At 39.7% G+C, this 26575-nt stretch overlaps 1 protein-coding gene across 3 annotated transcripts in view; it reads right to left on the bottom strand.

The window, feature by feature from the left end:
• The window catches only part of LOC118117948 (sodium channel protein type 4 subunit alpha), a 45544-nt gene that overhangs the window by 9650 nt on the left and 9319 nt on the right, over positions 1-26575 (bottom strand). For all 3 annotated transcript variants that reach the window (XM_035170641.2, XM_047342015.1, XM_035170642.2), the window contains 15 exons: positions 25106-25234; positions 23441-23532; positions 23112-23354; positions 22457-22520; positions 15855-15996; positions 14319-14516; positions 14026-14211; positions 13570-13941; positions 13281-13407; positions 12043-12281; positions 10979-11152; positions 10175-10531; positions 5906-6316; positions 1000-1117; positions 740-894 (listed from right to left, as the gene is read on the bottom strand). In XM_035170641.2, the coding sequence (XP_035026532.1) occupies positions 740-894; positions 1000-1117; positions 5906-6316; positions 10175-10531; positions 10979-11152; positions 12043-12281; positions 13281-13407; positions 13570-13941; positions 14026-14211; positions 14319-14516; positions 15855-15996; positions 22457-22520; positions 23112-23354; positions 23441-23532; positions 25106-25234 (3007 nt within the window). The remainder of the gene's footprint in view (positions 1-739; positions 895-999; positions 1118-5905; positions 6317-10174; positions 10532-10978; positions 11153-12042; positions 12282-13280; positions 13408-13569; positions 13942-14025; positions 14212-14318; positions 14517-15854; positions 15997-22456; positions 22521-23111; positions 23355-23440; positions 23533-25105; positions 25235-26575) is intronic.

Raw genomic sequence — 26575 nt, 5'->3', positions numbered from 1 at the left:
AGTCATGTATTTTAGATATAAGAACTTAGCATAACAGTTTTTATGCCTCTTCCATATCACTCAGTGGAAATAGTTACTGCTGGGGACTGCTGCAGGAATGTTGTTATCAAACCTCAGCTGTAAAGCTTCAGTAGTAAGGGCGCAATATTATGATCAGACACTTAAGCAAACTGATACAGACATTGAAATAAACCAAAAAATTCCACTCCAACTTTCAGGCAATTTTGAATACAAGCCCATTGCTTGTCAAATAAAAAAAAAATTAGATCAACAATTACTATGTAAGATATCATATGCTTTTATTATACAAGTAGAAGTTATAAAAGGTCTACATTTATATGTGTTCACCAGTTAATAATCTCTTAATATAGGAGTTTGCATTGTTAGTGGCAGAATGCACCATTTTTACTGTTTGTCATTTCATGTCATTGATAACAGCCTCACTTTATTGTCCGCCCTCATACAGCTGTATGAAAGTATGTATTAAGTTACAACTGCACTGTAAACAGATACACTAGTCGCTCTTTCTGACAAAGTAGCTCCTCAAAGAGTGTTTGCCACCTACACAACTCTGGGACTTGTTGTATAAAACCTGCTGTTAATAACAGGAGCCACTGGTTCTGCTTAATCAACCTGGCCTGAAGTCTTAAGGATATCACATTTTATAAAACTGTGCTTTGAATTAAAAGAAAATGCATAAAGTTTATGCTAATTTTATTTGTCTATCTATCGGCCTTACCAAAGCTCCGCTGCTGAGCAGGATCATGAAGATGATGAAGGTCTCAAACCAGCTGTGTTCCACGATCTGGTAGCAGGTCTTTCTCAGCCTCCACCAGGCCTCGCCAAGACCGTGGCTGGTGTCGATCTCACAGCACTTACAGTACCTCATGCACACTGAGAGTTAAAGTGAAAACAAACCAGTCACATGAAGGTGAACACACCGAAGCACAGCGAAGTATGTTAGCAGTTGTTGGTATGGTTACAAAATGTTCTATTCACATTCAGGGAAGCACTCCTCTGGCTCCATGCTCTCCTCAGCCAGCTCTGATGTGTTGTCTATCTCTTCTCCAGGCTTCCTCAGGTCCACTGTGCTGCCCTCTGACAGGCTGACCATCTCCTGAGAAATGACAAGTCAGTATATTCTGTTTAGTAGTAGATCTGTTGTCTATACCCAACTGGACCTGTCTGCTGCACATGGAGATTGTTTATGCACCGACACAAAGATGTTATTCACATACAGCACAAAATGTAGAGCTACAAACACCTGCTGTGTCATCTCTGTTTGGGTTGTTACCAGACGTCTGATGTGCTTTCAAGTTTCCACATGAGCTGAGCGGTGCAGCAGCATTCTTACCTCTGCCAAGGACGTTCTGTTTTCACCCTCTGTTTGTTTATTTTTGGTCACTGAAATGATTTCAATGAAACTTGGTGGAGGGATAGGACATGGGTAATAAAACAACAACACTAAATGTTAGCATGGATCAGGACAAGGGGTCGATCCAGGAATTACTTTCTTTAACATTAGAGAATAATTCATGGGTCTTGATGAAAAACAATCAGACATATTGAGGGAAGTGATATCTATGAGTGTGTGCAATTTGATACATCTTAGCTGAATTTATTGGGACTGTTGGGCCTTGGGCCTTAGTACCATGCATTGCTGTGTGTCTGTCAAGGAATACATTAGAAAACTATTTCTATGAAATTTTGTGGAGATGTGGGGCATGACCCAAGAAAGAACCCATTCAAGTTTGTAGTAGATAAACACAATAAACAGGCAGATACAGGACATTTTTTTCACTTCCTTTAACATGGCGAGATATAGAGCATTAGCCGTAGCTGAGGTACCTGCTCTCAGTGTGTCCTTCTAGTTCTCCTCTGTATTTGCCTTTCAATCTCTCCTGAGCCTTAATACAATTCTGATGAGATTTTCTTGTGTTATAACAGCAACATATTTTAACATGATTCATAGGACAGAGGTGCAGTTTCAATCCTTTAAATGGTATGAGGTCTAATCCAGCATTACAGACTATTCGCGGGACCTGGAAACAAGATTACCAGCATTACCATCTTAGTGTTTAAAGACAGAGTGAAGAGAACGGGCGCTCAGGGCATTTTGATGCTTCAGGATTAAACACAGATCAGCAACAACATTAAAACTGGTAAAATGTTCTGACTGATCAGAGAATATCAAAGCAGGATCACTGGTGACTGCCCCATGTATGTCATTGTAATACATGCAAACAATCGGCTGATTGCTCTTTGCTGTAAAGTGGCTCAATATATCTGTAATGAAATTGAGCAACAATTGTCAAAATAATAATTACATTCTTGTCATTTTTCTTGTGTTTAAAGCTCTTCAAATGTAAAATGTAACCTCCCAGACTGCTGAGCAGCTGCTGATGTCCTGTTAAGCTGATGGAGGGCTGTAGGAGAGTTTTTGTTTTTTTTCATTTCCATTTTCCCTGATGCCTAATTCTGGTGTGGTGTAGAGTGGAGCATGGCAGGCAAAGAGGGCGAGAGAGCGCCAGACTGCAGCCTGCTCATCTCAGCCTGGCCCTGCCTGGCTCTGTTCAGCTATGTCAGTTTAATCTGCTCTGCAGGGCCTGGCTCCACATCTGGCCTGCTCTTGTCCACTTGCCAGAGAGGACAGGAGCGACACACCCTCCACCTCAATAAAGCCCCAACCGACTCTACGTCAAGTGGTGGAGCAATACAGGAGAAACACGAGGGGGGGATGAGCGTGAGGCAAGAGGGAGAAACAGGGAGTTTGATAAAGGATGACTTGGAGGAAAGGCAGAGGGATTGTAAGGTCTAGCATGTTTGCTGAGCATGGCTGACCTCCTTCAGTTCCGTTGCGCGTAGAATTATATTATATATTCTCACATAAGACAGAGGAGCTGCAGGAGGGACTGAATTACAAGGCAGCACATTAAACTAAAACAGGTCAAACTAGAATAGCACTGAGTAGAAGACCAAGCAGCCCCCTTAAATTCAATGTGCATCTAATTTCACATCATGATCTCACAATGTTAAAGAAAGTGATACAAATTCCTAGATCTGCACCAAAATATGATGTGTTCTTCGCTGACCCATACTGCACCCTTCCGCCTGGTTTTGTGGTAATCCGTCCAGTTGTTTTTATGTAATCTTACTTCCAAACAAACAAACAAATATATAAACCAACAAGTAAACAGACAAGGGAAAACATTACCTCCACCAATGAGTTCTCCTACAGGTTCTCCTATAATCTGGGTATGGTGATACATTACTGATTATCACAACCAATCATATTGCTCCATTCATATTCATATTTATACAGCCTGTAAAGTTCACTAATTATCTGTAACATGTATCTGTATCCATATAAATTCACACATAAAAAGTGTCACCTGACTTTGACAACCAGACTAATTGTGCCTTATAGTCCAGCACAAAACCATAACCTGTTGTTTTTACTTGGCCATTTTAGTACAGATTTAACCAACAGGATATAACATGTTAATTAGTGAGCTTCAGAGCTGAGGTGGGTGGATTATGTTTCCTGTTCACAGAGCAAAGCTAAGTGATTCCCTGTGTTTGTGCTAAAATAAACTTCATATTCACAGTACGCACATGAGAGTGAAATAGATCTCCTGGTCTTACCAGATAATCTTACAAATAAATATGCTTCCCAAAATTGTAATACTATATCGTCAATTATAGATTGTTCCGCCAGTGGTCGTCTGTAAGCTAAATGTCTAATAATGCTCTACAAATAATACTTAATTATTACTGGTGTTGTGGTTCCGAGCCCCTGAAAGCCCTTATACATCCATGGTCCACCTACACAGGTTTAGACATTCTCACAGGTGTGTGGGGAAGAACCAGCTTTGCTTGACTGACTTCGGTATAAATTACACTGTTAACGTGTTAGTTAGTGTGGTTAGAAGAAGTGCTGACTAACCTCCAACACCATGAATACTACAGGCATCATTAACAATAGGATTAACATTTACAGTGTCTCTAAAGTCCCAGTAAATCATGGTAGTAAGCACAACACCAGCACCCTCACACTGGAGCAGTGTAATGGAATGCAACCATCATTAATTTGAGTGTTTACACTAAAAAGAGACCTTTATCAGGCCAAGTCAAGTCTTGAATCTACATGTTTGTCAGACTATTTGATCGAGTTAGGGTTCACAGACTGGATTCTGAGTCAGCGAAACAGCTCCTTGAACATTTGATCAGCGTAATAACTTGATATTACTGTAAAAATAGCTGAGGTAGGAGACTCTGAGACTACAACTGGTTCAAGGTGGTTACTTTTTCAATGATTACGTTTATATAACTCCAGATGAACCATCCCTACATCATCTTCTCCAGGCATTTGCTGTAAACAATATTCTCTGTATCGTTTGGCCAGTTATTATAATTGCAAATATATTAAACTTATATCTTGTTTGATGGTCATCCTTTCTCCACATAATTCAGCTTTCTGAGAAAATGTTGCCAGATGTTCAATGCGTGATGCTACATTAACTATTAATAACTTAAACTGAAATAAAACATCTGGATTTCCAACTTCTATTTGTCCCACCAGGGCACTAGTCTCCATCAGAGTTCACCTTGTCTGCCTGACAGATTAACAGCTTATGCGTCCGGAAAGCCTCCACATCTGCGTACACTTCACAGCCCACCCCCACCCCTGCTACACCTAATGTCCCTCCCCCTGTCATCTCATCAACCCCTCAATAAGCTGCACTTTTGATTGACATGAGGAGCAGCGAATCAGAGTCTGCGGACTGGAAACTGGCGATATTGTTGCTGGATGTTATTTCACTTAAAACTAGGAGCCAAAACAAACAGAGCTGAACAGATGAATCCTTTAAGAACTTTCAAGAACATTTTCTGACAACATCTTCACAGAGCCAGTAAACAACCTGCCTCTAATACCATGTGGGTCCTCAACAAGTTCCAGGATCTACATTTTTTAAACAGTCAGCGCTACCTTTCTTTTGATATCTTTTTCACATACTTTTACCGTGAACATGTTCATGACAACAATGAAAAGAATTAAGCTTAAAAATACACTCCATTACTTTAAAAAATCCCCTGTAGTTACAATGCAGCTGTCAAAACAAACCACACATCAGCCACTCAAACAAGTCACAAAACACTATTCAACACTTTTGTACGCCGATAGCTTTCTAATATCTACCTAATAATTTCCTAGATATTTCATGAAAGGTCAAATGTCATTTGGTTCTAAATGGGATAATTTTTTAGCAAATCCACAGCAAGGCAGCTGCGCTTTAATTTAAATATATGAAAATAAACTTTCTACTAATAAACATACAAAGAATGAATATTTACTTGGTTTGGATGTAGTTGTTTCTTTAAGGAATTTCTCCTGTTATTCGTACCAAATCACCTACCTACAGTATTCATTTTCAGGAAACGTATTATTAATACTAAATTATTAGAAAAATCCAGACATAAAATGAAGCATTAGTCGTTGGGTCACTTTTACCTTTACTAAAATATTTATATATATAACTAATTGATCATTTTTGTAGTTGTTGCCAGCACATGGAGTTATCACAGCTGGTTCTGGGCAGAAAGCAGGAAAAGCAAGGTTCATTTTGAGTTTCCAGTTTTTGAAGACCTTCAAGAAACACAACAAGGACATTCAAAGTCGGCTTCCTCTCGCTGTTGATATTTTTGTGAAGGCTGCATATTGCCTCATCAAAAGCAGTAATGTCACAGCATGTGTTTTTCATCAGTGGTCAAAGGAAAAACACCTGGTATGTACATGTTGCACCTGTGGCCACAATCCAGAAATGCAACATGTAGAGCAGCATGTGATTGTGTTGATAGATAACCTCTAAAAGCCAGTATGTGTTCTACACGTGACAAAACTCACCGGCTTGTTGTCTTCATCCTCTGACGACTCAGAAATCTCCTCCTCTTCGAGAAACTCCACATCTGACTCTCCGGGTGCGATGGGAACAATGACGGTCAGGTTTGGGTTGGTCATGTAGCTGTCCTCCTCTGGGATGATATATTTATCTCCATAGCATACAAAAATCCCACCATTGCTCTCCACGTGATTGCCAACCAGCTTGATGGCCTGACTGGCTTCCCTATCCTTCTGCTTGTCACGCTTCGAGCTGCGGTTAAAGAGTCTGCCAACACTTGTGGCCAGCCAGGAGACACCGGAATGGATACGGGCGATAGCGATCTGGATGTTATTCAAATCGCCATCTTCATCCGGAGCAGAGAGGTTGTCGGAGCTGAAGGAGCTGAGCAGCAAGGCCAGAAAGAGATTCAGCACCTGTTTACAGACAGATGTTATGTTACATTACATTTGATTTGAAGAAATGATCAGATGATTGTTATAACTTATGACCACCTCATCTGACTGTGTTTACATTGGGCGTATGTCAACAGTCACCCATGTTTAACCCATAGGCTGAAGTATAAGTGCACCAATGCATGACACCTACACATGATATCCCACATGTTCTGTCAACACTAGAAAATACTGCATTGTAAATTCAAGAGGATATTCTACCAAGCTGTGACACTGGTGCTTTCAGCGACAATGAAATCAAGTATCCCAGTTTCCAACTCCCATGTGACACTCTGTATATGTGTGGTCTGTGTGCTCATTACCCATGTGCATGTGTGATGTGGTACAGTTGCTAAGGATCATCTTTAGCCACTGAGCCAGTCAGAGAAGGAGAGCATGAGCAGATGATTAGTGATGAATGCCCTCCGACCTTCTCGCCCCTAAGCATCCTGGATAATCCCTTGGATAAACAGCTTTCCCACGATACATGTGCAGAGAAGGTTTCTGTCCTTTAACTCCATAAGGAGCACTGTTGTGATCTGGTGTTTGCCCTAACAAGGCAATATGGCCACTGAATGTGTCTGTGTCCAGCAGGTGTATAACAAGACCTGCTGTTAAGGTAATTTCATCACCCACCACATTAAATTGTCATTGCTGCTGAAAAGATAGAGTTAAATCTACAGTGGTGCTAGAGGTAGAAAGGTGATTTTCCACTTCACCATTCACTAAGTGCCATCACTTCAGTAATTGTAGCTTCTCCTGTCCAGTTTGGGCCCTGACATCGGCCATCACGCATTTTTACAAAAAATGGGAGATGTAACACATTTAACGTAATTTCAAACAATGGACATGGATCTTGTTGGCTGAAAAGATGACTGTTGCTCACATAGACCGTCTATAAAGATGGACGACACATCTCCACTTCCTGCCATTATGCAGAGATTAAGCTAAAACATCCCGGATACGAACGCCACCATCTTGCACATTTGGAGCCAGAGACTGCGCAGAAACAATCGGGCGGTAGTGAGGTCCTGTCGAAAGATGTGCTCGACCAATCATGAGTCAGTCTCAGATATAGGGTTGGGCTAATGTGTGTGTGTGTGTGTGTGTGTGTGTGTGTGTGTGTGTGTGTGAGCGCGAGAGACAAAAAGAGAGCGAGCAGAGTTAGGACGAGCTGAATGAATGAATTCGTATAGCTATGAAGAACGATTTTACTCATTTAAGAAAACTGTGGCGATGATTCCAAGCAAATCGACGTTTAAACTGTAGCGGGTCAGACACGTCAGCTGAGTCGGTGTGTGTGTCTATGTGTGTGTGTCTGCGAGGAAGACAACCTAACCCCCATATGTCATTGTCATATGCCAATTAAATTGACATTGCCCAACCCTAGTCTCAGCTGTCAATCATGATGTTTCACCCCGTTTTTATAGCATTAAATAACCAATTAAAAACCGGAAAAAATTAAGAGTTGAACATACATCAGTGTAATAAGAACAACCTAAAATGACAGAAACCATCTTTGAGAAAAATATGTATTTTGAGTTTTGTCCATTTCTGAGTTGTTTTAAAACAAAGAGCCTGTTAAAGGGTCTTAACTATGAACAAGGCAAGGATTCTGTGCTAAAAGTTTAAAGCAGCATGCCCTTTGCCTTTGACAATAATGTTAGCATGGCATGCTAACTTTTGCAGTTTACATTGAAGAGATAAATACACTGTCCATTCCTTACACTCTCTCTGTTGTATCTTAATGTTTTAAAATGTAATATGACACCACCCACCAAATGTTGTTGCCATACGCTGCAAATTATCAGAAGATACAGAACCTATTAGAACCGCTTCTCTGCTTCCACATTGTAGTTCAAATATTTATGTCAGTAGATGTGCATTCGATACAGTGACAGTCATCATCTGCACAAAGACCATTCAAAATATTAAGCATTTATTGGCAGAGGGCATGCTGGCCTGCTAACAGGTGTTTAAACAATATCCAACATGAACTACACACTCAAAGCCTTGTTGCTCCATTAAAAAAAAGAAAAGCCTGCCAGGGTTTTAAAACTGAATTGAACTGATATAGATTTTAGAACTGAATTGATTGTGGTGTAGAGAATGCTCATATTTCAGTGTATTGTAGTATTCTAATGTTTCTCTTGTTTGGATTTAGATAACACAAAACTGCAAAACTACACATATCAATCTCTGGCTATTTCCTGTTAGAGAGAAAAAAATCTAGGAAATTATCAAAAATGATAGTAACGATATTCAAATAAAAACCCTTCAGTATGTGATTATATATATATTTCATCAATGAGCACTAAAACAATGCCACATTTGAAGTAGAAGACATTGACTATAAATACATTCCGCAATCGCTGACTCTTCCGGGATCTGTTCTCATTAACGTTAGCTTACAGGACACAGCTGGACAACAAATCACCATATGGGTGGACCAATACGTATCCTTGCTATGTGACTGAGTGACGGCTGTTGTGTACAAACAGAATTGTCAAACAGATTAATCGTTTTTTCTTTCTTTTTTTTCAACAGAAACGGCTGCATGCAATGATGTACTGGCTGCGTTTCATCCAGTGTAAAAAATCTATACCTGGAGCTACATTGAGAACACTCAGTGACCTTGGCTGATCTTTTGCACAAAACTTAGGTCACAATTTAACCCTGTGAGGCTTAATTCTTGTGCTGTGGATAAAATATCCAGCCCTGTCGACACGAGGCTACAGCAATGCTGCTGCTGCTGCCGTACAATGTGTATATTGTGGCTACACTTTGCACGACAACAAGTGCAGATAATACATGTATGACTAAGAAGAGACAACAGATGGTTTATATGTCGTCCAGACTTGATCTGTTTGCAAGTCTGCTAATGCTAATCTCCAGGACAGTTAGCATGATGCTGTGACATAACCACGTCCTCTGTGATTAGTGTGTGTTTAAAACCATTGTAGCTACACGGTAGCAGGGTTTGCAAGTTTTGTCACAATGAGGCACCAAACACCTTTTAAGTAGGTCCCATCCTCCTGATATGGATTCACCAGTTCTCATTGGTGCAATGCAATCCCTGATTACTTTTAACATCCCCATTTGGATTTGACAGTCGTTACAGTTGTTTGCTTTGACGTGCAACTGAATTTCTCTCTATCCAGACATCCGGTTGTCATAAACTGTTAAATGACTAGGCTGGTAATTCTCAATAAAACACAATATTTTTGTTGTTTCCAACAAATCCAACAAAAGCCCACCAAGATTTGGTTTTACAGCAGCAGGACTGTGTATGTGGGGTTAACTAAGAATACGCTAAAGTGCCTGTGTTCATCATAAAAATTGAATATTTCCCCGAGTACCATAGTACATTGATGTTTTTTTAATAGCTGTTTAAAAACAATGGAGGTCTATGAGACAGAGGAAGAAGATAAACCATAGTTGTAATAGGTTTAACACATGTTTGCTTTTGGTCTTTTCATAGGATTTTCTGACATTGAGAAAAATACATCACCAGATTTATTCTTATTTCTAGGGCTGGACAATAAAACTAAATCAATAATTATCGCAGAATAATTTAGCAATATAACAAAAGTAAAACATAATTAATCTACATCAGATTTGTAAAATGTTTTGCTGTTTATCAAGTATTTGTCATTCTCAGCTCATAAAGAAGAGTTTAAAACTACAACCATCACTCAGTAGCAAAAATCTGTCAATTATTGTGAAATTTATCAATATCGACTAATATGACAACTTTTTTCTTATATATTTTTTGGCTTTATTGCCAAGCCCTAGTTATTACAACTTAAATCATGTAAAAATTTCCAATTTAATACTCACCACCAAGTTCCCAATGACCATGACCAACATGAAGACCAGGATGCACAGGGGCTGCCCCGCCACTTCCATACAATCCCACATGGTTTCGATCCACTCGCCACAAAGAACCCGGAACACGATCAGGAACGAGTGGAAGAAGTCCTTCATGTGCCAGCGAGGCAGCTGACAGTCGATGGCGATCTTGCACACAAAATCCTGATAGTTTTTGCCAAACAGCTGCATGCCAACCACGGCGAAGATGAAGACGATGATGGCCAACACCAACGTCAAGTTTCCCAGGGCGCCCACAGAGTTGCCGATGATCTTGATGAGAGTGTTGAGAGTGGGCCAGGACTTCGCCAGTTTAAAGACTCGTAACTGAGAAGCAAACAAGGTGAAGAAGATGAATGACGTTGCGTCTTTACAGGAAACTGTGTCTGATGCTGATGCTTGATTGTAAAATGTTTTAAACTTCTGAATTTAATCCTTTAACAATCTTTGAACCAGTGTTATGTTATCAAATGAGTGTTTTGAATAAGAGGTGCAATTGTTCAGTCTTATTGAATTCTCAACCCATCCTCAGTCTTAACAGTATGATTAATTCATGTAGCCTATTTATAAAACTAATGCAAAAAGAAACAGGAAAATGCAGTGCTATAATAATATAAACAATTACTTGACTATAATAAAACATGTCATCCAATCGTAAACCATATTTCAATCACTCTTGGTTTGACATATTGATAACAGAAATAAGAAGTGAGATGTTTAAGAGTTAAAATCTGTTTTTTGAATGCATAAGTGAGATATAAAATGTTATTTCACCAGTCTAAAGGATCTGAGGACAGACAGCCCCTCCACATTGGAAAGGCCCAGCTCCATCAGACTGAGGCAAACGATGACGCCATCAAAGATGTTCCAGCCCTGTTGGAAATAGTAGTAAGGGTCCATGGCGATCAGCTTCAGCACCATCTCTGCTGTAAAGATCCCTGTAAACACCTGGAAAACACAAATAAATTCTGGGTTATACTACTGTGTAGGACTACATCACAGTGACCTTTGATCTTTGATTTTTGACCACCAAAATCGAATCGGTTCACTCAAGAAACAACCTCAAGGCATTACTGAGATATTTTGTTCACAAGATAGGCAGAGCTGGACAAACAACCTGGAAACATAATGCAGAGGCATAAAAACTATAGAGCACTAGAGTGAAAACTTGGGCTGATGGTAGACTGCATGACAGATTCATTGAACAAATAGTTCATGAAAATAATTTAAGTTAAAATAAAAGTTCATGAGAGAGGAGGGGGCGTCTCGATAACTCCAGATAAAAAGCAGATGGCTGGATGGAAATCAAGACAAAACATAAAAAAATATCCTGACTGAGTTACAAAAAGTAATCACTTGTTTTATAATTGACGTAACTTCCAACCAAATCCATATTACAGATTTTGAGGATATGCTGAAGCTAACAAACAGGGATACATGAGTGAAAAATAAAAATGTCTGCTGGAAGAAATAGAAATACAAAGTATTTATTCTATGTTTCTTCTTGTAAGTGTGTGAACAACTTGGACAATGGCAGGGTCTATTATTTACCAGTAGGGGGAGACGACGAAATGCAAATGAGGGAATCAGAACACCTCCCTCTAAAAATACTTACACTTACCAAAGTTAATCACAAGTAGAGCATTTGACAAAGGAACAGAATGTTTCCAGCTCACTGTCACAGGCTATAAAAACACAGGTGTCTCATATAGAAATACATTATCTGAATATAATCTGTCTGCCCTCTTGACTGCTCATCCAACACCTCACAACACTTAGAATTAGGTGTGTTAAAACCTGGATATCTTTCAGCCCTTATCATTAAAACCCCCTCTTACCAGATTGCCCACTGAGAGCATGGTGTTGAACTCTTCAGTCATGGGGTAGTGCTCCAGGGCCATGAAGAGGGTGTTCAGCACGATGCAAATGGTGATGCCTAGATCCAGGAAAGGATCCATCACCATAAACTTCACCCAGTCCTTCATCATCAGCCACCAGGAGCAGCAGTCCCATATCAGGTACTTCTTGGCAAACTTTAACCAGCAGGGATGGCACTTTTGCCTCGACACCTCCAGCTCTGCAAAGAGAAACCAAGGTGAACGATTCATCTTCCGAATTTTTGTTAAATTTCCTCTAAAACCTACCCTAATGCTGTTTTTAATTTATTTTTAAATACCAGTGGTCATGATCTAAAGCCCAAGCATCCACTTGCCTCAAACTGTAATTGGCCTCTGTGTCTCAATCAAAAGAGCAAAGTTTAAAGGAATAGTTTGGGTTCTTGTGGAGAGTTGGATGAGAAGATGATACCATTTTTATGCCTGATGTTTATATACTTCAAACAATTAAAAAACTAAATTAAGACTATTATTTATTAAGCTTTAGAAGTTCTGGTGAGTGGATTTGATAACCTTGCCATTCCTTCCCAGTATTTGCTGACCTAAACCTACTATTGCTACTGTTTTCAGACATGAACTCCGGAAAATGTCTGGAAAATTGGATCCGGACAGTTTAAAAATGTTGCCTTTCACACATGGAGAATGCAGCAGGAGATTGGTAAGTTCACAAAATCAAACAGGAAACTGTCCAGAACCTTCAGGTGAGGGGTAGCGCCTGAGTAGAACATGCAGTAGGCAGAGTATGAAGTATAAATTCCACTGCAGAGATCACTTTCTTTACAGTACATCGGCACCAATGTCGCCCCCTATCGCCAAAAGCTCTTGGATCTCATTGACTTTCCAAGTAGACATCTTTTTGTTGGGGTCATCGACACACCCACTCGCTCGCTGTGAATTTTCAAACATTTTCCTACTGTATTCTCAGATGGGCACACACACATTTTTCAAGGGGGGCTGGCAAAAAAAGTTCTGAGAAATGTCCCGAGCAACTGACTCCGACAGATGCGTTCTCTCATTTAAGTGTTCATAGTTCAGTGCATGTCTGAAAACTGCTGGTAAGAGCCTCATATTTAACAAACAGATATGAGAGTGCTACAACAATCTGCTCATCTAGCAAGAAAGCAAATAGGCGTCATTTCCACGGATGCCAAATTATTCCCTTGATATTGAAAAGGACTCACCATCAATGGCATCACTGAAGAAACTGACAGAGCTCAGGCCTCTTTTCCTGTGCACTGGAGGCTCGGTCACTGTCGGAGAAGGCTGGAGGAGATGTCTGGGAACTGGGTCCTCTGCACTGGTGGGTTTCTGGCACACAGAGAACGGAGAACATTTTATACAAAGCGTCCATCTCCCTTTTTATTTAGTGAGCTGTTATTTTAGATCAATGTTAAGTTACTTCAGTATGCAAGTTTTAAAATGCTAATTGTCATGAGTTTTCCTAATTACACATTAGCATCCATCACTCACTGTGTCTTCTCTGCCCCTCTCCATGCTGTACGCAGGGATGGAGGTGGGAGTGTGCAAGCCGACAGTGGTGACCCCATTTTGGTCCAGGGAAATGTTGAGACGACCATTGACGGTGAGGCTCGGGGTGAAGACTTGTGAGCAGTGACTCCTCACACTGCCAGTTCTCTTCTTCCAGGGTGTTGCTGTGGAACTGGCCCGACTCCTGAAGGCCTCCCCATGAATGCTATACTCGTCGTCCCCAAAGTCTGCCTCCGAGTTGTTGCGTGCCCGGAAGGTGCTGAACATGCTGATCTGGCTTTCTCTCCTCGTGCTGAGGGGGTGAGATGAGAGCGTGGCCAGCAGAGAGTGGACAGGCAGGGGAGACAGAGATGGCTGAGGAGACACAGAGGACACATTAACTCCATTGGCCAAAAAACGTAAAAGACAATCAGGAGTGCTGCATGTTGAGTGAGGTACCATTAGCTCGTCCATTGGTTCAAACTTCTCCTCTGCAGCTTCCTCCTCTGTTTCCTCTGACAAGGTCCTGTGAGATCTTCTTCTTCTGCTGCTGTTTCGTCGTATACTTCCTGTTTTCAGACAGAATGGAGACAGCTCTGGGGACAACACTGAGTCTGTCTCCTGGGCTTGTCTCCTTCCCGCCAACTGCAAAGAGAAAATAAAATGTGTTACAGGATATTGTAATGTATGTTTTTGTTTGTCCAAAGTCGAAAAAACCCATGGAAATTGGTGACTGGTTGTGATGCACTGACTCTTTGCTCTCGTCGAAGGTGCTCCATTGCCAGCTGAAACTCTCTCTCTTTCTGCCAGGCCTCAGCGATGGTTGCCTGATTCTGCTCCTCGTAGGCCATCGCCACCACGGCCAGGATCAGGTTGACCAGGTAGAAGGACCCCAGGAAGATTACCAGCACAAAGAAAATCATATAGGTCTTCCCTGCAGAGCGCAGGGTCTGAGGAAACAGACATAAAGTCAGTCAAGCTGAAGGAAAAGGAAAATACTTTTCTTCTGAAAAGCTGCCATATTTGTATACACAATATAGTGTATGGTTATTATGGGAAACGGTTTACTCCATAATTTCAGACAGTTTAACAATTAAAGGTAAAGAAATCCTACAGTTTTACAATATTTATCTGAAATAGTTATTCCGTCGAAGAAGAAAATACATGATATAGCCATTGTAAAATTTAATTATCAATTTAGAATTCAGAGAGTTTAGCTAAAAACTTTACCAATATTTACAGCCACAGTAAGTGATATAGATAATATTGGGAGTTGGTTATATTTTGCCGGACTGTGTTGCTCAGGCAAACATAATGTACATGTACTATGTTGTACAAGTATAGAGAGTTAATGCCTAAACTGAAGCTGGATTATTTAGTTAATCCCTGGACACAGCGGAAAAAGCTGTATACTCAACATTCTCACAGTATTTACTATTTTAAGTAATTATGGTGAAAATGTCATGTAACACTTAAAGATAGGGGTGGTAGCCTATACCTAATCCTAGTCCTGCAACAGCTAACCAATCCCGTATTTCAACAAACAAGATAAAAAGTGTTTCAGAAACTGAATTTACGAACCTTGCCTTTAATTATTGACACATCCAGACTGATACAGACCAACATTAGCACTAATGAATGTTTACCTTTTGCTCCCTTTTGGTCCTAACTCTTCAATCTAAAATACATGGCTAAATTCTCCATTATGTTGCTCAACTAGTTGCGTCTTTTCGCTGGCAACAGATTCCTACTGTTAGAGGTGAGGGTGAGAGCTGTGAGTGTTAGCTGAAATGTCTAACCTGTGGGTCATTACAGCCAAAACAAAGACTCTAATGAGAGAGTCAAGTTGTGGACTCAAAACAAGACGCTAAAACTCTCTCTACATGTGCAGGAACCTGCAGATGATAATTCTCTGTGGGTTTGTCCCTATGATTGAATCTTCTCACATAACAGGTAGTAATTGAAAAGAAAATATTCAGAAATTCTGCATTTGTTCACTCTTACAGTAGCTTCTTTAAATGGCATGGTTGGATTAGAGAGTTGTTTAAATCCTGTCTGACTGCTCAGGTTGTTTGCCTGTATGTACTACACTGCAAGATTATGTTAATCCGCTGTGTCCCATGTGTTTCTCTCCAATTAACCAGGTAAACAACATGACATTTCCTTGAAACATGATTTATTCTACATGTTTGAGTAAAAACTTGTGGGCCACTGAAAAATATATAGATAATTTTTCTAGGCAAGCAAAAAACATCACAGAATATCGGTAGATTAAAACTAAATTGCACCTGATGGAAGAGTTTTTCCCAGTAGTCTTGTGTCATTAGTCGGAACAGGGCCAGAAAAGCCCAGCCGAAAGTATCGAAACTGGTGTAGCCATAGTTTGGATTTCTTCCTACTTTTAGGCAGTCAAATCCATCAGGACACTTCCTGTAAAGCACAAAGAATTTAAATGCAGAAGACAGATGCTTTGGAGACAGGACTGATAAACAAAAGCTGGGACAGATATGGCTGTGGTGGCGTGCAGGCTGCTTTACCAGAGCTAAATACATCTCCAGTATCTATGTAGCCCCGTGGCATTTGACTCCACAGGAGAGAGAAGCGGATGAGTCAGTAAGTACAAACACTGCCACCATCACCATTATTTCAACTGAAGAGGGCACTTGAAACTCACTCCAGGCAGGAGCACTATAATGCACTGGTGGAAAAAGGGATTACACCGAGCCAGATGGGTATCAAATTGCAGTTCTAAAAAATGTCAGCTCGATGCCTCCGTTTCTGATCTTCATTGTCAGCATAGTGGCATTACAGCAAATATTTAGGTCCAGCAGCTGAGAACAAGCTGGGCTGCCATGTCAGTCTGAGTGCAGAATAATTTCATAATGGCTGGGAAACAGCTGGACAGGAGAGCGCTGCTGTGGGAACAGCTGTAGATCTCACCGAGCGGCCAGCTGAGCGGGAATGCTCAGTAATGTGCAGGAGTGAGGATAGAGGCTGCGTGAGGCCAGCGACATCTTCCTGTCAGGCTGTCCCCTCCCTCTGCCCCTTTGCAGCACTGCCTGTCATCTATCTGTTCCCCTCTTTTAATCAACATGACAAAACATTAGGCAAAAATCACATCAAGATTGATTGATATTCAGTTGATCAACTGAATATAAATCTGCCCACATCAGTATTTACTGATTAACCTACTGAGTCATTTAATATGAAAAAATATCAACAACCTCCTCTAGTTCAAGCTCTTCAGCTATGAGGATTTGCTGCTATTCTTTGTCCTATGTTACAATAAACGAAAAAGCTTATAGAAGTGACGTCCCCTTGAACTTCAGGAACCTGTGATGGGCACTGACAGTTTACAGGTACAATTTAACTGTTGATTAGCAATAATAAAAAAACAAACATTATTGCTATCCAATGGAAAACAACGGCTGCAAGGGGATCAGTTTAAATTAAGGAAAAAACACAGCTTTAATTAAAAACTTTATCTACAGCATTAACCCTTAATCGACTTCCTATTTTCTGCTTCTATTTTAAACATTATTGTAGCCTTTTATTCAGAATGTCAGGTTTGAGTTCACTCTCTCAGGTATAAATTAAGTCACCCTCGGCTGCCTAACATGCAATGTAAACATAAAGCACACATCCAGTGTCATGGTTGCTAATCTTATTCGTTAGCCATTGCTGTCACTTTAACAACTATATGAACATGAGACTTCTCTTGCAATTAGATGCTGCTGTAAAAAAACAGCCCTGGAGACTGCATGGGTTTTTCCTGAGAACAGTCCTCAAGGAGAACTGCTGAACTGCATGAACCCACTGTGGGATCTGATGAGTCTCCACACTGAAAACATCCAGAGCATCAAGCGGTGACGGCTGCATAAAGGGAAGACCAGAATATGTAGTGTACATCCCACAGTGTATTAAATTGTTCTCGTAATAATATACTACGTGTATTACTCAGGATTAATTCATTTGAGCCAATTCAATCCGAAACTACAAATAAGAAAACTACACTCGCTAAAAATATTATTACACCACACTACTACTGGGCACGTCCTGCTCTCAAACATTGTCAATTCTTTGTGGCGTAGAGGATGACAATATCTGCTCCATGTTAACGTGTTTGCATCACATAATTTCTGCAAAGCTGCACATTCATGCAGTAAATCTCCTGTTCTACCACATGTCAGGTATTCTTTGTTCAAATGTCTGGTGGCTGGGGATATAGCACTGAAATGCAACTTACTGTCAAGTTCAAGAGGCCAGTTTTAGACAACTTTTGTTTTGTGACACATTATCAAGCTGGAGGATGTTTAATTGTGGCAGTTACAGAATGCAGTCAGCTACAATACTCAGACTGTGTTCTCAGACTCTTAAAACCTGCTTTTATATCATCAAATTGGTGCAGTGTTGAATGCATTGCCTCATAACTGTAATGTAACTGACAAAAACACAGAATAGTCAAGTCAAGAAAGTTACACAGAGTTTGCTAAGTCATTTCATACTGTGCAGAAATGAACTGAAATCAACACTCAAAAACATAAAGTAAAAAACTTAAAAGTGTGTGTGTGTGTGTGTGTGTGTGTGTGTGCGCTCGTCTCTGTCACTCTTCATACAAACTGACAATCATATTTATTTATGAATCATTGGTGTCGAATCAAGAATCCGGATCGTTGCGGTCATTTTAACCCTGATATTCTGGCTGTGCACGACGAGGTACGTCTCGAGTTGAGTGTGGCAGGTGAACTGCATGCGTGGAAAATGGTGACTTTTTTCTGTGTTTAAATACTATTTGGGTCCTGTCCTAATAACTTCTGATTAGTGATGGAGTTTATTGTTAAAATGTCAAATGAGCGCAGGTCAGCATGGGAGGGAGGAGGGAGGACATGTGGCAGAGGAACACGACACAGAACGTAGTGGACAGTGGACAGTTCATGAATGCACGCATTGGGCAAAGTATTAACTGAATTAACCAACATGAGCAAGATTAAGTTGATTAGAGGTTATAAATGTCCGTTTCAATACATTTTCTGTTAATTGCAAAGCCATAGAGAGGAGGCATAAAACATACTTGTTCTACCTCAGATTTGTAAAATGGTAAAAGAGTTTAAACCCACAAAGAGTTTAAAACCACATCCCAAAACACATCCTGTTAAGTCTTTAAACTTAACAGAAATAATAATATGACATTTATGCTGATAATCGACTGATTGATTGACTGATAGGAACATTTTTATGTTAATATAATTTTTAGCTTTATCGTACAGCCCTATCAGAGTTAAAGATAATAATAGCCAAATAATAAAGTATGGTCATTGACATTCTCATAAAAGTCATCTTATGTAACCAAACTATCACAGTCTGTGTTAGTTATAGCTATTGAAGCTCTTTAACATGTTTATATTTATATTCATACTTTAATAGTGCACAATCCACTTCCTGCAGTTTAAGTAAGAGAACAGCAGCAGGACATCTGTCAAGCTCAACAAAGTGTTTTCTTTCTACCCTGGGAAGGTCTGAGGTGAAGGGTTTCCAAGCCCACAATAGTCAAGGGTAAAAGTTGAAAGTGTCTATACAATCAGTCATAATCCTGGATGCACAGTGGCTTTAAGATGTGAGGGGATCAGCATTGGCCTGAACTCCCCAGTAGGCGTAATGAGAAACAGCTGGGACCTTTGAGCAAATCATTTATCACAAACTTGTTAACCATCTCGTCAGAAAACATCTTTTTATAATATGTGCGTGTGCATGCGTCCCCACTTGTGTCTTGGGTGTGTTCGTGTGCATGTGTGTGACTGTGTGTGAGTGTGTGTCATCATAATGTATCCAAAGCTTTAATTTGGAAATCTACTCAGGGATTACTTGTTGGAATACACTCAAAAGATTAAGCATCCTCTATGTTTTACGTCCTCCATCCTGACCTGCTTAATATCTTGCCCATCTCCACAGCCAGCCTCAGAAACTTCCATCTGAAATGTCACACAAGTTAAAAGGCGGCCTCATTTTGACAGCAAAAACATAAGCTACCCTATGGTTCCTTTGGCCTATAACCTGGCAGCGATGTCATACAGCGTCATCCGGTTTTTGAGCTGTTATCAATTGGCAAACGGCAAAGAAATTCAAAAGAAAAACCCTATAAATGTAATAAATATCACTTTGTTTGACACAACAGAACAATGTTGAGACAAATCATCATTCTCTTATTATCTAAACAGCTATTAATATCACATATTGTCTGATGTCAGGTCATGTTTTTTTTCTGTTTTTGTCACTTCCTGTTTTATTTTGATAAGTAACTTACCTCTCTTCTCGTTTCAGATAACTTCCCCTCTGGTCCTCATGTGTTTCCCCCCTAGTTGTCTACACCTGTGTCTTGGTAATCACCTGCTGCTGGAATATATATTCTGTAGCTGTGTCCAAAATCCCCCACTCATTCACTATTCCCTACTCCATGATATAGTGATAACTATATAGAGCACGACAAAGTCAGCTCATTGGGAAAAGAAGAAAATGCTTTTGGACACTACTCAGTGCATTTTCTCTGCGCCAGTAATAACGTCACATAGGATTATGACATATGAAAATCCCACATTCAATTTTAAGTGTTTATTTTGCACTTACTATTTATACTTTAAGGTAAAAAAAACCAGATATAAACGTAGAAATAAACTTGTTTGCCGCCCTGCTGTGCTGTGCTGCACTGCTTCTATTTACATTTATACGACAGGTCCGGCTGTTCCTGCTGCTCTCGCTCCTCTCGTCTCTCCACGAGCACAATGCATGATGGTTTATGATGCTCGGTTGGTGAACGCCGGTTGTGCACTACTTTTTATGATGCATTGTGGGAAACAATGAGTGCACTATAGGTTATAAAAACTTCACTTAGCATTCAGACACCACTACAAAATGGCGAACTCACTATATAGTGCACAATATAGTGATTAGTGAGTGATTTCAGACACAGTTTGTCTCAGTTTGTCTCCAGTACATCTTTGTTCCTTTGTGTCTCGCGTTAGAGCATTCTTCCTTTGTGTGTTTTTGACCTTTGCTCATCTTCTGGACTCTGCCTTTTGCCTCTGCACTCTGAATTTGTTTGCTCGGGCTGACTGCCTGCCTGTTACCAAACTGTTCGGTGGACTGTGATTTTGTAAAACTGATCTGTTTCGAGTCATGCATCTAAGTCCAAACCGTGTCCCAGTCTTTACAATTATCACACCATTTAGACAGGAAAACTGGCAGGAACACAAAAACATCCCACAAATCTAAAATAAAATGACAGTGACATGTATGTAAACTCTGGGACAGCTGGATCGGTAATATTGGTACAAGTATGATCTTACTGACCCACTATTTAAGGGAGTGTAATGACATTGTTTCTCCTTGAATGCCCTCGAATGCATCCGCTTTTGCCCTGAGTTGAACAAAAATTACTGAACCAATTTTTTACCTCTTGCAAAAATACAGGGATTAAATCCCTGTATTTTTGCAGGACAGGTTGCAGGGGAGATGAAAAAAATAAAGGGCTGGCCGCACTGTGAAGCCAATAAAAATAAGCAACTACCTCCACTGTGTCTACACCTTCTCTGTTAATTTATTAAAACTAGGGAATTTAATTAGTATTAACCTAATTCAAATTTTAAAAGTCTCATACACACTTGAAATATCTCATAAAAATACTCAAGAAGGAACTCAAGGTTTACTGAAACTTGAGTAGAGGCACAGGCTGGTTTATACTTAAATCCGTTTTTTGATTTATACCTAAATAACCTAATCTGTTAAAGCTGCTACTATTAATTGATGCAAACTTCCCCTCTGCTTTTTTAAAGAATCCCAGGGTTTAACTGTGTAAAATGGTTCCATAATGTATTATTTTGTAAGTGTTACTATTTACCAAAATATAAAAACATAATCAGGTTCTATATAGAACAACCTTTTAAGAGTGAAGAAAAAAAATCCCTGCAAAAACACCACTACCTTTGCTGTCATTGAGGCATTATCATGTATCATTAACTGGAGCATCTAATGGAAGCCATTTGTTGAAGCTGCAGGATTTCAGATTCACACAGATGGGTATTTAGTTCACTATAACCCTTGAACTGGGCCTGGCAGGGGCAGAGTCATCCTGTTGTGCTTGTTTCAAAAGCATTTGGATTTATAGGATTATTCAGCGCGTAAGGCTGAGTAGCAGTATTTGGATGGTTTCACACTGTGCCTTTGATAGGGAACAAAGTGCAACAATTTACACATAAAATGTGAACATTTACAGACACTGCATCTGAGAAAGATACTGAGGCTTAATATTTAACTTTCTTCTGTTAAAATCTGTTTTTTTTTTAATCATGAAAAAGCATTTAAGAATTTGTTTGTGTCCAAGTGTTTCTGGTGCTTTAAACGTGAAGAAATGAGTGCACCGTCTCCTCTCAACAATAACAGAATATCAATCTGAAGTGATCCAGTTCGCCCTGTTTCACCTAATCATGTCATAGAGCTTTTGAGACGATAAAATCTCTACAGACCCCCCCCCTCTCCAGCTGGCAACTCCATGTTTCTCAGTAAAGGGTTCCAGTTCCACTGGGTGATTATCCACACCACATGTCGTCTTGTGTACACCCTCTCTCACGCTACCCCCACCCCTCCCTCTGGTGGGATCATTGCTCTATACATTAAGTCCCAGATTGAAAATATGAAGCCGAAAGTGTATCATGTGTTGTTGTGTCTGTTTTTTGTAGGTCTGTGAAAACTATTTTAGCACCGAGCCTGATGCCCAAGCGGCTAAATCCAATTGTACACATGACGTGCACAGTATCAAAAGCCATTAGACGCTAAACATTGTGATATTATGTAATAGCTCACAGATGATTAACAAGCAGTAAGAAGGACACTCACTTACCCTGCATCACTTCCATATCCGCATATTAAGGCATCCTTTGCTCCTTCAACTTTGTAGAAATTATCTAAAAAAAAAAGGAAATAGGAAGTTTAAAGAAACAGTATAATTTTTTTCTTTTAACTTAATTTGATAATACTGGCACTACACATTGTACATGTGGGTAATATAAAGCTGCTTTCAGACATGCACTGACTATTTTTGAAAGGAGCTAAATGTGACAATGCTAATGTCCGAGTCAGTTGCTCTACACATTTTCCTGCCAGCCCCCTAGTACAGTAATAGATTGTGAAAATAGAGCAGGGAAATGTCCGCAAAATTCCAAATTTGAAAAATATAAATAATACAAATATATCAGGATGAAAAAGAGGTGCCATACAAGTAGAAGACACTGAAGAAAATGTCAACTTGGAAAAACAGCAAGATTCGAGAGCTTTTGGTAATAAGGGCTAAGGACAGTGTGGATCTGCTGTCAACAAAATAAAGAAACAGAGTGTATACATTATGTCCTTCCTCCTGCATGCTCTACCCAAGCTCCACCCCTCGCCTGAATGTTGTAGTTGTGAACGTGTCTGACCCAGACAATCTCCTGCTGCTTTCTTCATATTTGAAGGGCAAACTTTCTGTCTGAAAAGGTCTGATGTGTGTTTCAGCTGACCTTCACTGCTGAGGAAGTCATCCCTGGAGCTCCAGGTTCTGTTGTTACAGATGAAGGAGGCGTTGGCGCTGTAGGAGGAGTTGACGCAGTGTGCAAGATTACGGACGCACTTTTGTCGCAAGAGCCCCATGAAGAGCTGCAGGCCAATGAGGGCGAACACGCTGAGACAGAAGACGGTTAGGATCATCACATCTGCCAGCTTCCTCACGGATTGGATCAGGGCACCAACGATGGTCTTGAGACCTTGAGGGAGGACACAAGACAATATGTTCAACTTTGGTTTTACACTGACACAGGAACATGGAGGTTTAATGTGATGGGCATCTTACCTGGGATAACTGAGATGGTTTTCAAAGCTCGTAGAACTCTGAAGGTTCTCAATGCAGAGACGTTTCCAAGGTCTACAAATTCTGTCACATATCTGTAAATGAACAGAAAGAGGATTAAATAAAGAAGGTCTTCTATATGATCAGCAGCAACACCAGCATAACAACATATCTTTAAAGCACTTCATCATATCTTCATAAATAAATTTCAATCAAATAAATAAAGCCCCTTTTCCAAAGATCAAATAACCTATTAACATCCAGTAATATCTGGCTTTTGTCTGCAATGGGAATGGAAACAATCTGTATTCAGTCCAGGGTCAAATGATTACGGTAGACACAGGTTCATCCATCAGTGGTGATGGAAATGAGACACACAGGTGAATATGCTACATTGGCAAGACAACAAGGTAAGAGAGCACATCAGTTGTTGGTGCGCTCGTGATGTCCAACATGACCCTACAAGGGGAAAAAACGTAAAGGCAAACTCATCTCCTGGTAATGGAAAAAGAGTCAATCACATATTTTACCCAGTTTACTTCTAAATAATCTGGGTATCATTTCGATTTAAAAGAGGTAAAAGTCTTGGTTTCAATCAGTCATTGTTAAAAATCATGTAGACTTACATATATAAACAAACAATGTAAAGATCTCATAGAATGAGTTAGTGGCTTTAAATAAATCTACACTAACTCATCTTCCATGTTTTTTTTTTGACACTAAGGATAAAAGCAACAAGCTGTAAATAGTACACTGACACGTTATTTGATGCGGCTAACAGTTGCCTATTTATATATCCAGAACATTAGTACTTGTTTGCTATCATGTCTCTATCCACTTGGCAAATGTTCCTGACAAAGATCAATATTCACTCTTCTTTCAGCTCAGTTTTTTTGTTAAACTTAATAGGTTCTTTGTTTGTCTGACTTCTGTTTGGTACAAGGGACAAAGTGAAAAGGTCTTCATTTAATGTGCTTTGGCCAAATAGTAGAAAACTGCTGTGGTTGGAAACAATGCTACTCATGTTGTAAGAGAATTACTGGTTGATAATAATAATAACCTAACAACTTTTTACACATGCATGTAGTTGTGTGATCCATTGTTAAGATAAAAACATTGATTATAGTGTCATTGAGAGTTCAAACAGCACAGTAGCCAGTGCTCTGTGTCCGTGAGAGGAAATGACAGATGAATTAGCTGAATGAACCATAATTAATCAGAAACAGATTAATCACTGCAGGTAGTGACAGCTTTCAGAGTGTAACCAGTACAAGTGATTTTGTCTCGCTGTTTCCAAACAAAGCAAACGTCCTATCAGGATGATTGGTCTCAGACAATGCAGCAGCATGGAGAGGTCACCTGTCTAATCTTCTACCTGCATCATGGGATCATGGCACACTTACCTGCGACCTCCACAATAGGCTTATCGTTCATGGTGTTTCAAATCAGCACTCAGGATGACTGACTGACTACGGTCACTTTGACATTACTAAAAAACACTGAAAGATGGGACAGGTTTTGGTTCTGCCTAATATTACAGCACAAAAACTATCCCACAAAACATGACTTTTTAAATTAGATTTCCCTCACATGTGCACAATGTAGCCACAGCTAATGGAAAATAAATGTCAGGTGAGATTAACAATCAGTCATGACATTGTTACTTACGCCATGAGAATGACACTGAAGTCCAGCCAGTTCCATGGGTCTCTCAAGAAGGTAAACGGCAACAAGCAGAATCCTCTTGCCAATATCTTTATCGCTGACTCAAAGGTGTAAATGGCAGTGAACGTATACCTGGAGAATATTCATGGAGGAGGAAGCAAATCAAAGTTATCACTCAGTACAACGATACACAGAGCATTCAAATAAACCACAACATAACATACTATGAGAAATTAAATAAGAATTGACAATGGAAGACAAACACTATCAACTCAAAATTCATTGGATAATACAAATAATTTGTAGTATTGAATAACTGAGAAGTATCGCTGACTGTGCATGACATAAATGTTCATGGTTAATGGTTTGTCATAAATAACTAGAGCCCGACTCATTTATCGGCCAAAACGATCATTTCACAGACATTTCAATGATGAATTTCGGGGAAAATCTTGGACATTCTTGAAATTGCAATTTTGACTTATGTGACCAATATCTGTTTTACATATTAGATCAATTTAATCATCCTTTCTGTAATTCTTAAGATGTTTTCTAACCACACCATAAGAAAGGATGGAGAAAGCATCTTTAGAGGTGACATGACTCAGCTTTTAGTGTTCTTTGTGTCAAAAAGGAAAATTCTGCCTGAATTTGAGCTGGGACAGGTCACTTTGTATTGGGCTTTAAAAAAAAACTAAATCGCCTTTCTTCATGCATTTCAGGCTCAACATTACCAATTTCTAAAAAGCATTATGCAAGGACAGAAAGCTGAATAAGAATGTATAGTTATTTATATAAAGTTTATGGTTCAACTGTAAAATACTAAAACTTAATTACATTTCTTATCTTTAGCATCAGCCCTCATAAAAACGTATTAGTCAGACTATATCAATAATATAATAACCTAAAAAATATATATACTAGTTCAAATTCAGCTTTTCACAGCAAAAAGGACATGGTGAAGACTCCAGGGATTCATTCATGTACCAAAACATAAAGTATGAACTGATTTGTGCTTGTTTACAGTTTCTTTCTCAGGTATAGTGAAAATATAAATCTTTCAGTAACCAGTTTGCTCTGAAGGTAAAAAAATCTGCTGACTATGACCTCTACTGCTCAAAATGAACATCTTATATATTGTTAGTTCAATCTGAATTGTATATATAACTGATGTGAAAGACCACTTATGGTTTTATGGGGGTCTATATGCCGCAGTATTTCTTTATCTATATCAGTAACTTCCTGAAGTCTCTACTGGTTGGTAGCCTCATGGTGACCTTTGTACAGAACGGGGCGAGCTCTTTTCACATTTTGAGCTAAACTAACGCTGCGTTCCATTACACCTCTGGGCTCGACCTTCGGAAAGACATCACACCCCAATAACCCGAGTTGATAGTATTCTAGTTGCACAGGAACAATGTTTACGATGGCTAGCCATTGTTAGCAAAACCAGTTCATAACAACGCCTTATGC

The sequence above is a fragment of the Hippoglossus stenolepis genome, chromosome 11, assembly GCF_022539355.2.
Source record: "Hippoglossus stenolepis isolate QCI-W04-F060 chromosome 11, HSTE1.2, whole genome shotgun sequence".
Taxonomy (NCBI): Eukaryota; Metazoa; Chordata; class Actinopteri; order Pleuronectiformes; family Pleuronectidae; genus Hippoglossus; species Hippoglossus stenolepis.
The sequence above is the reverse complement of the archived record's forward strand: the minus strand, read 5'-3'. Positions and strand labels throughout refer to the sequence as shown.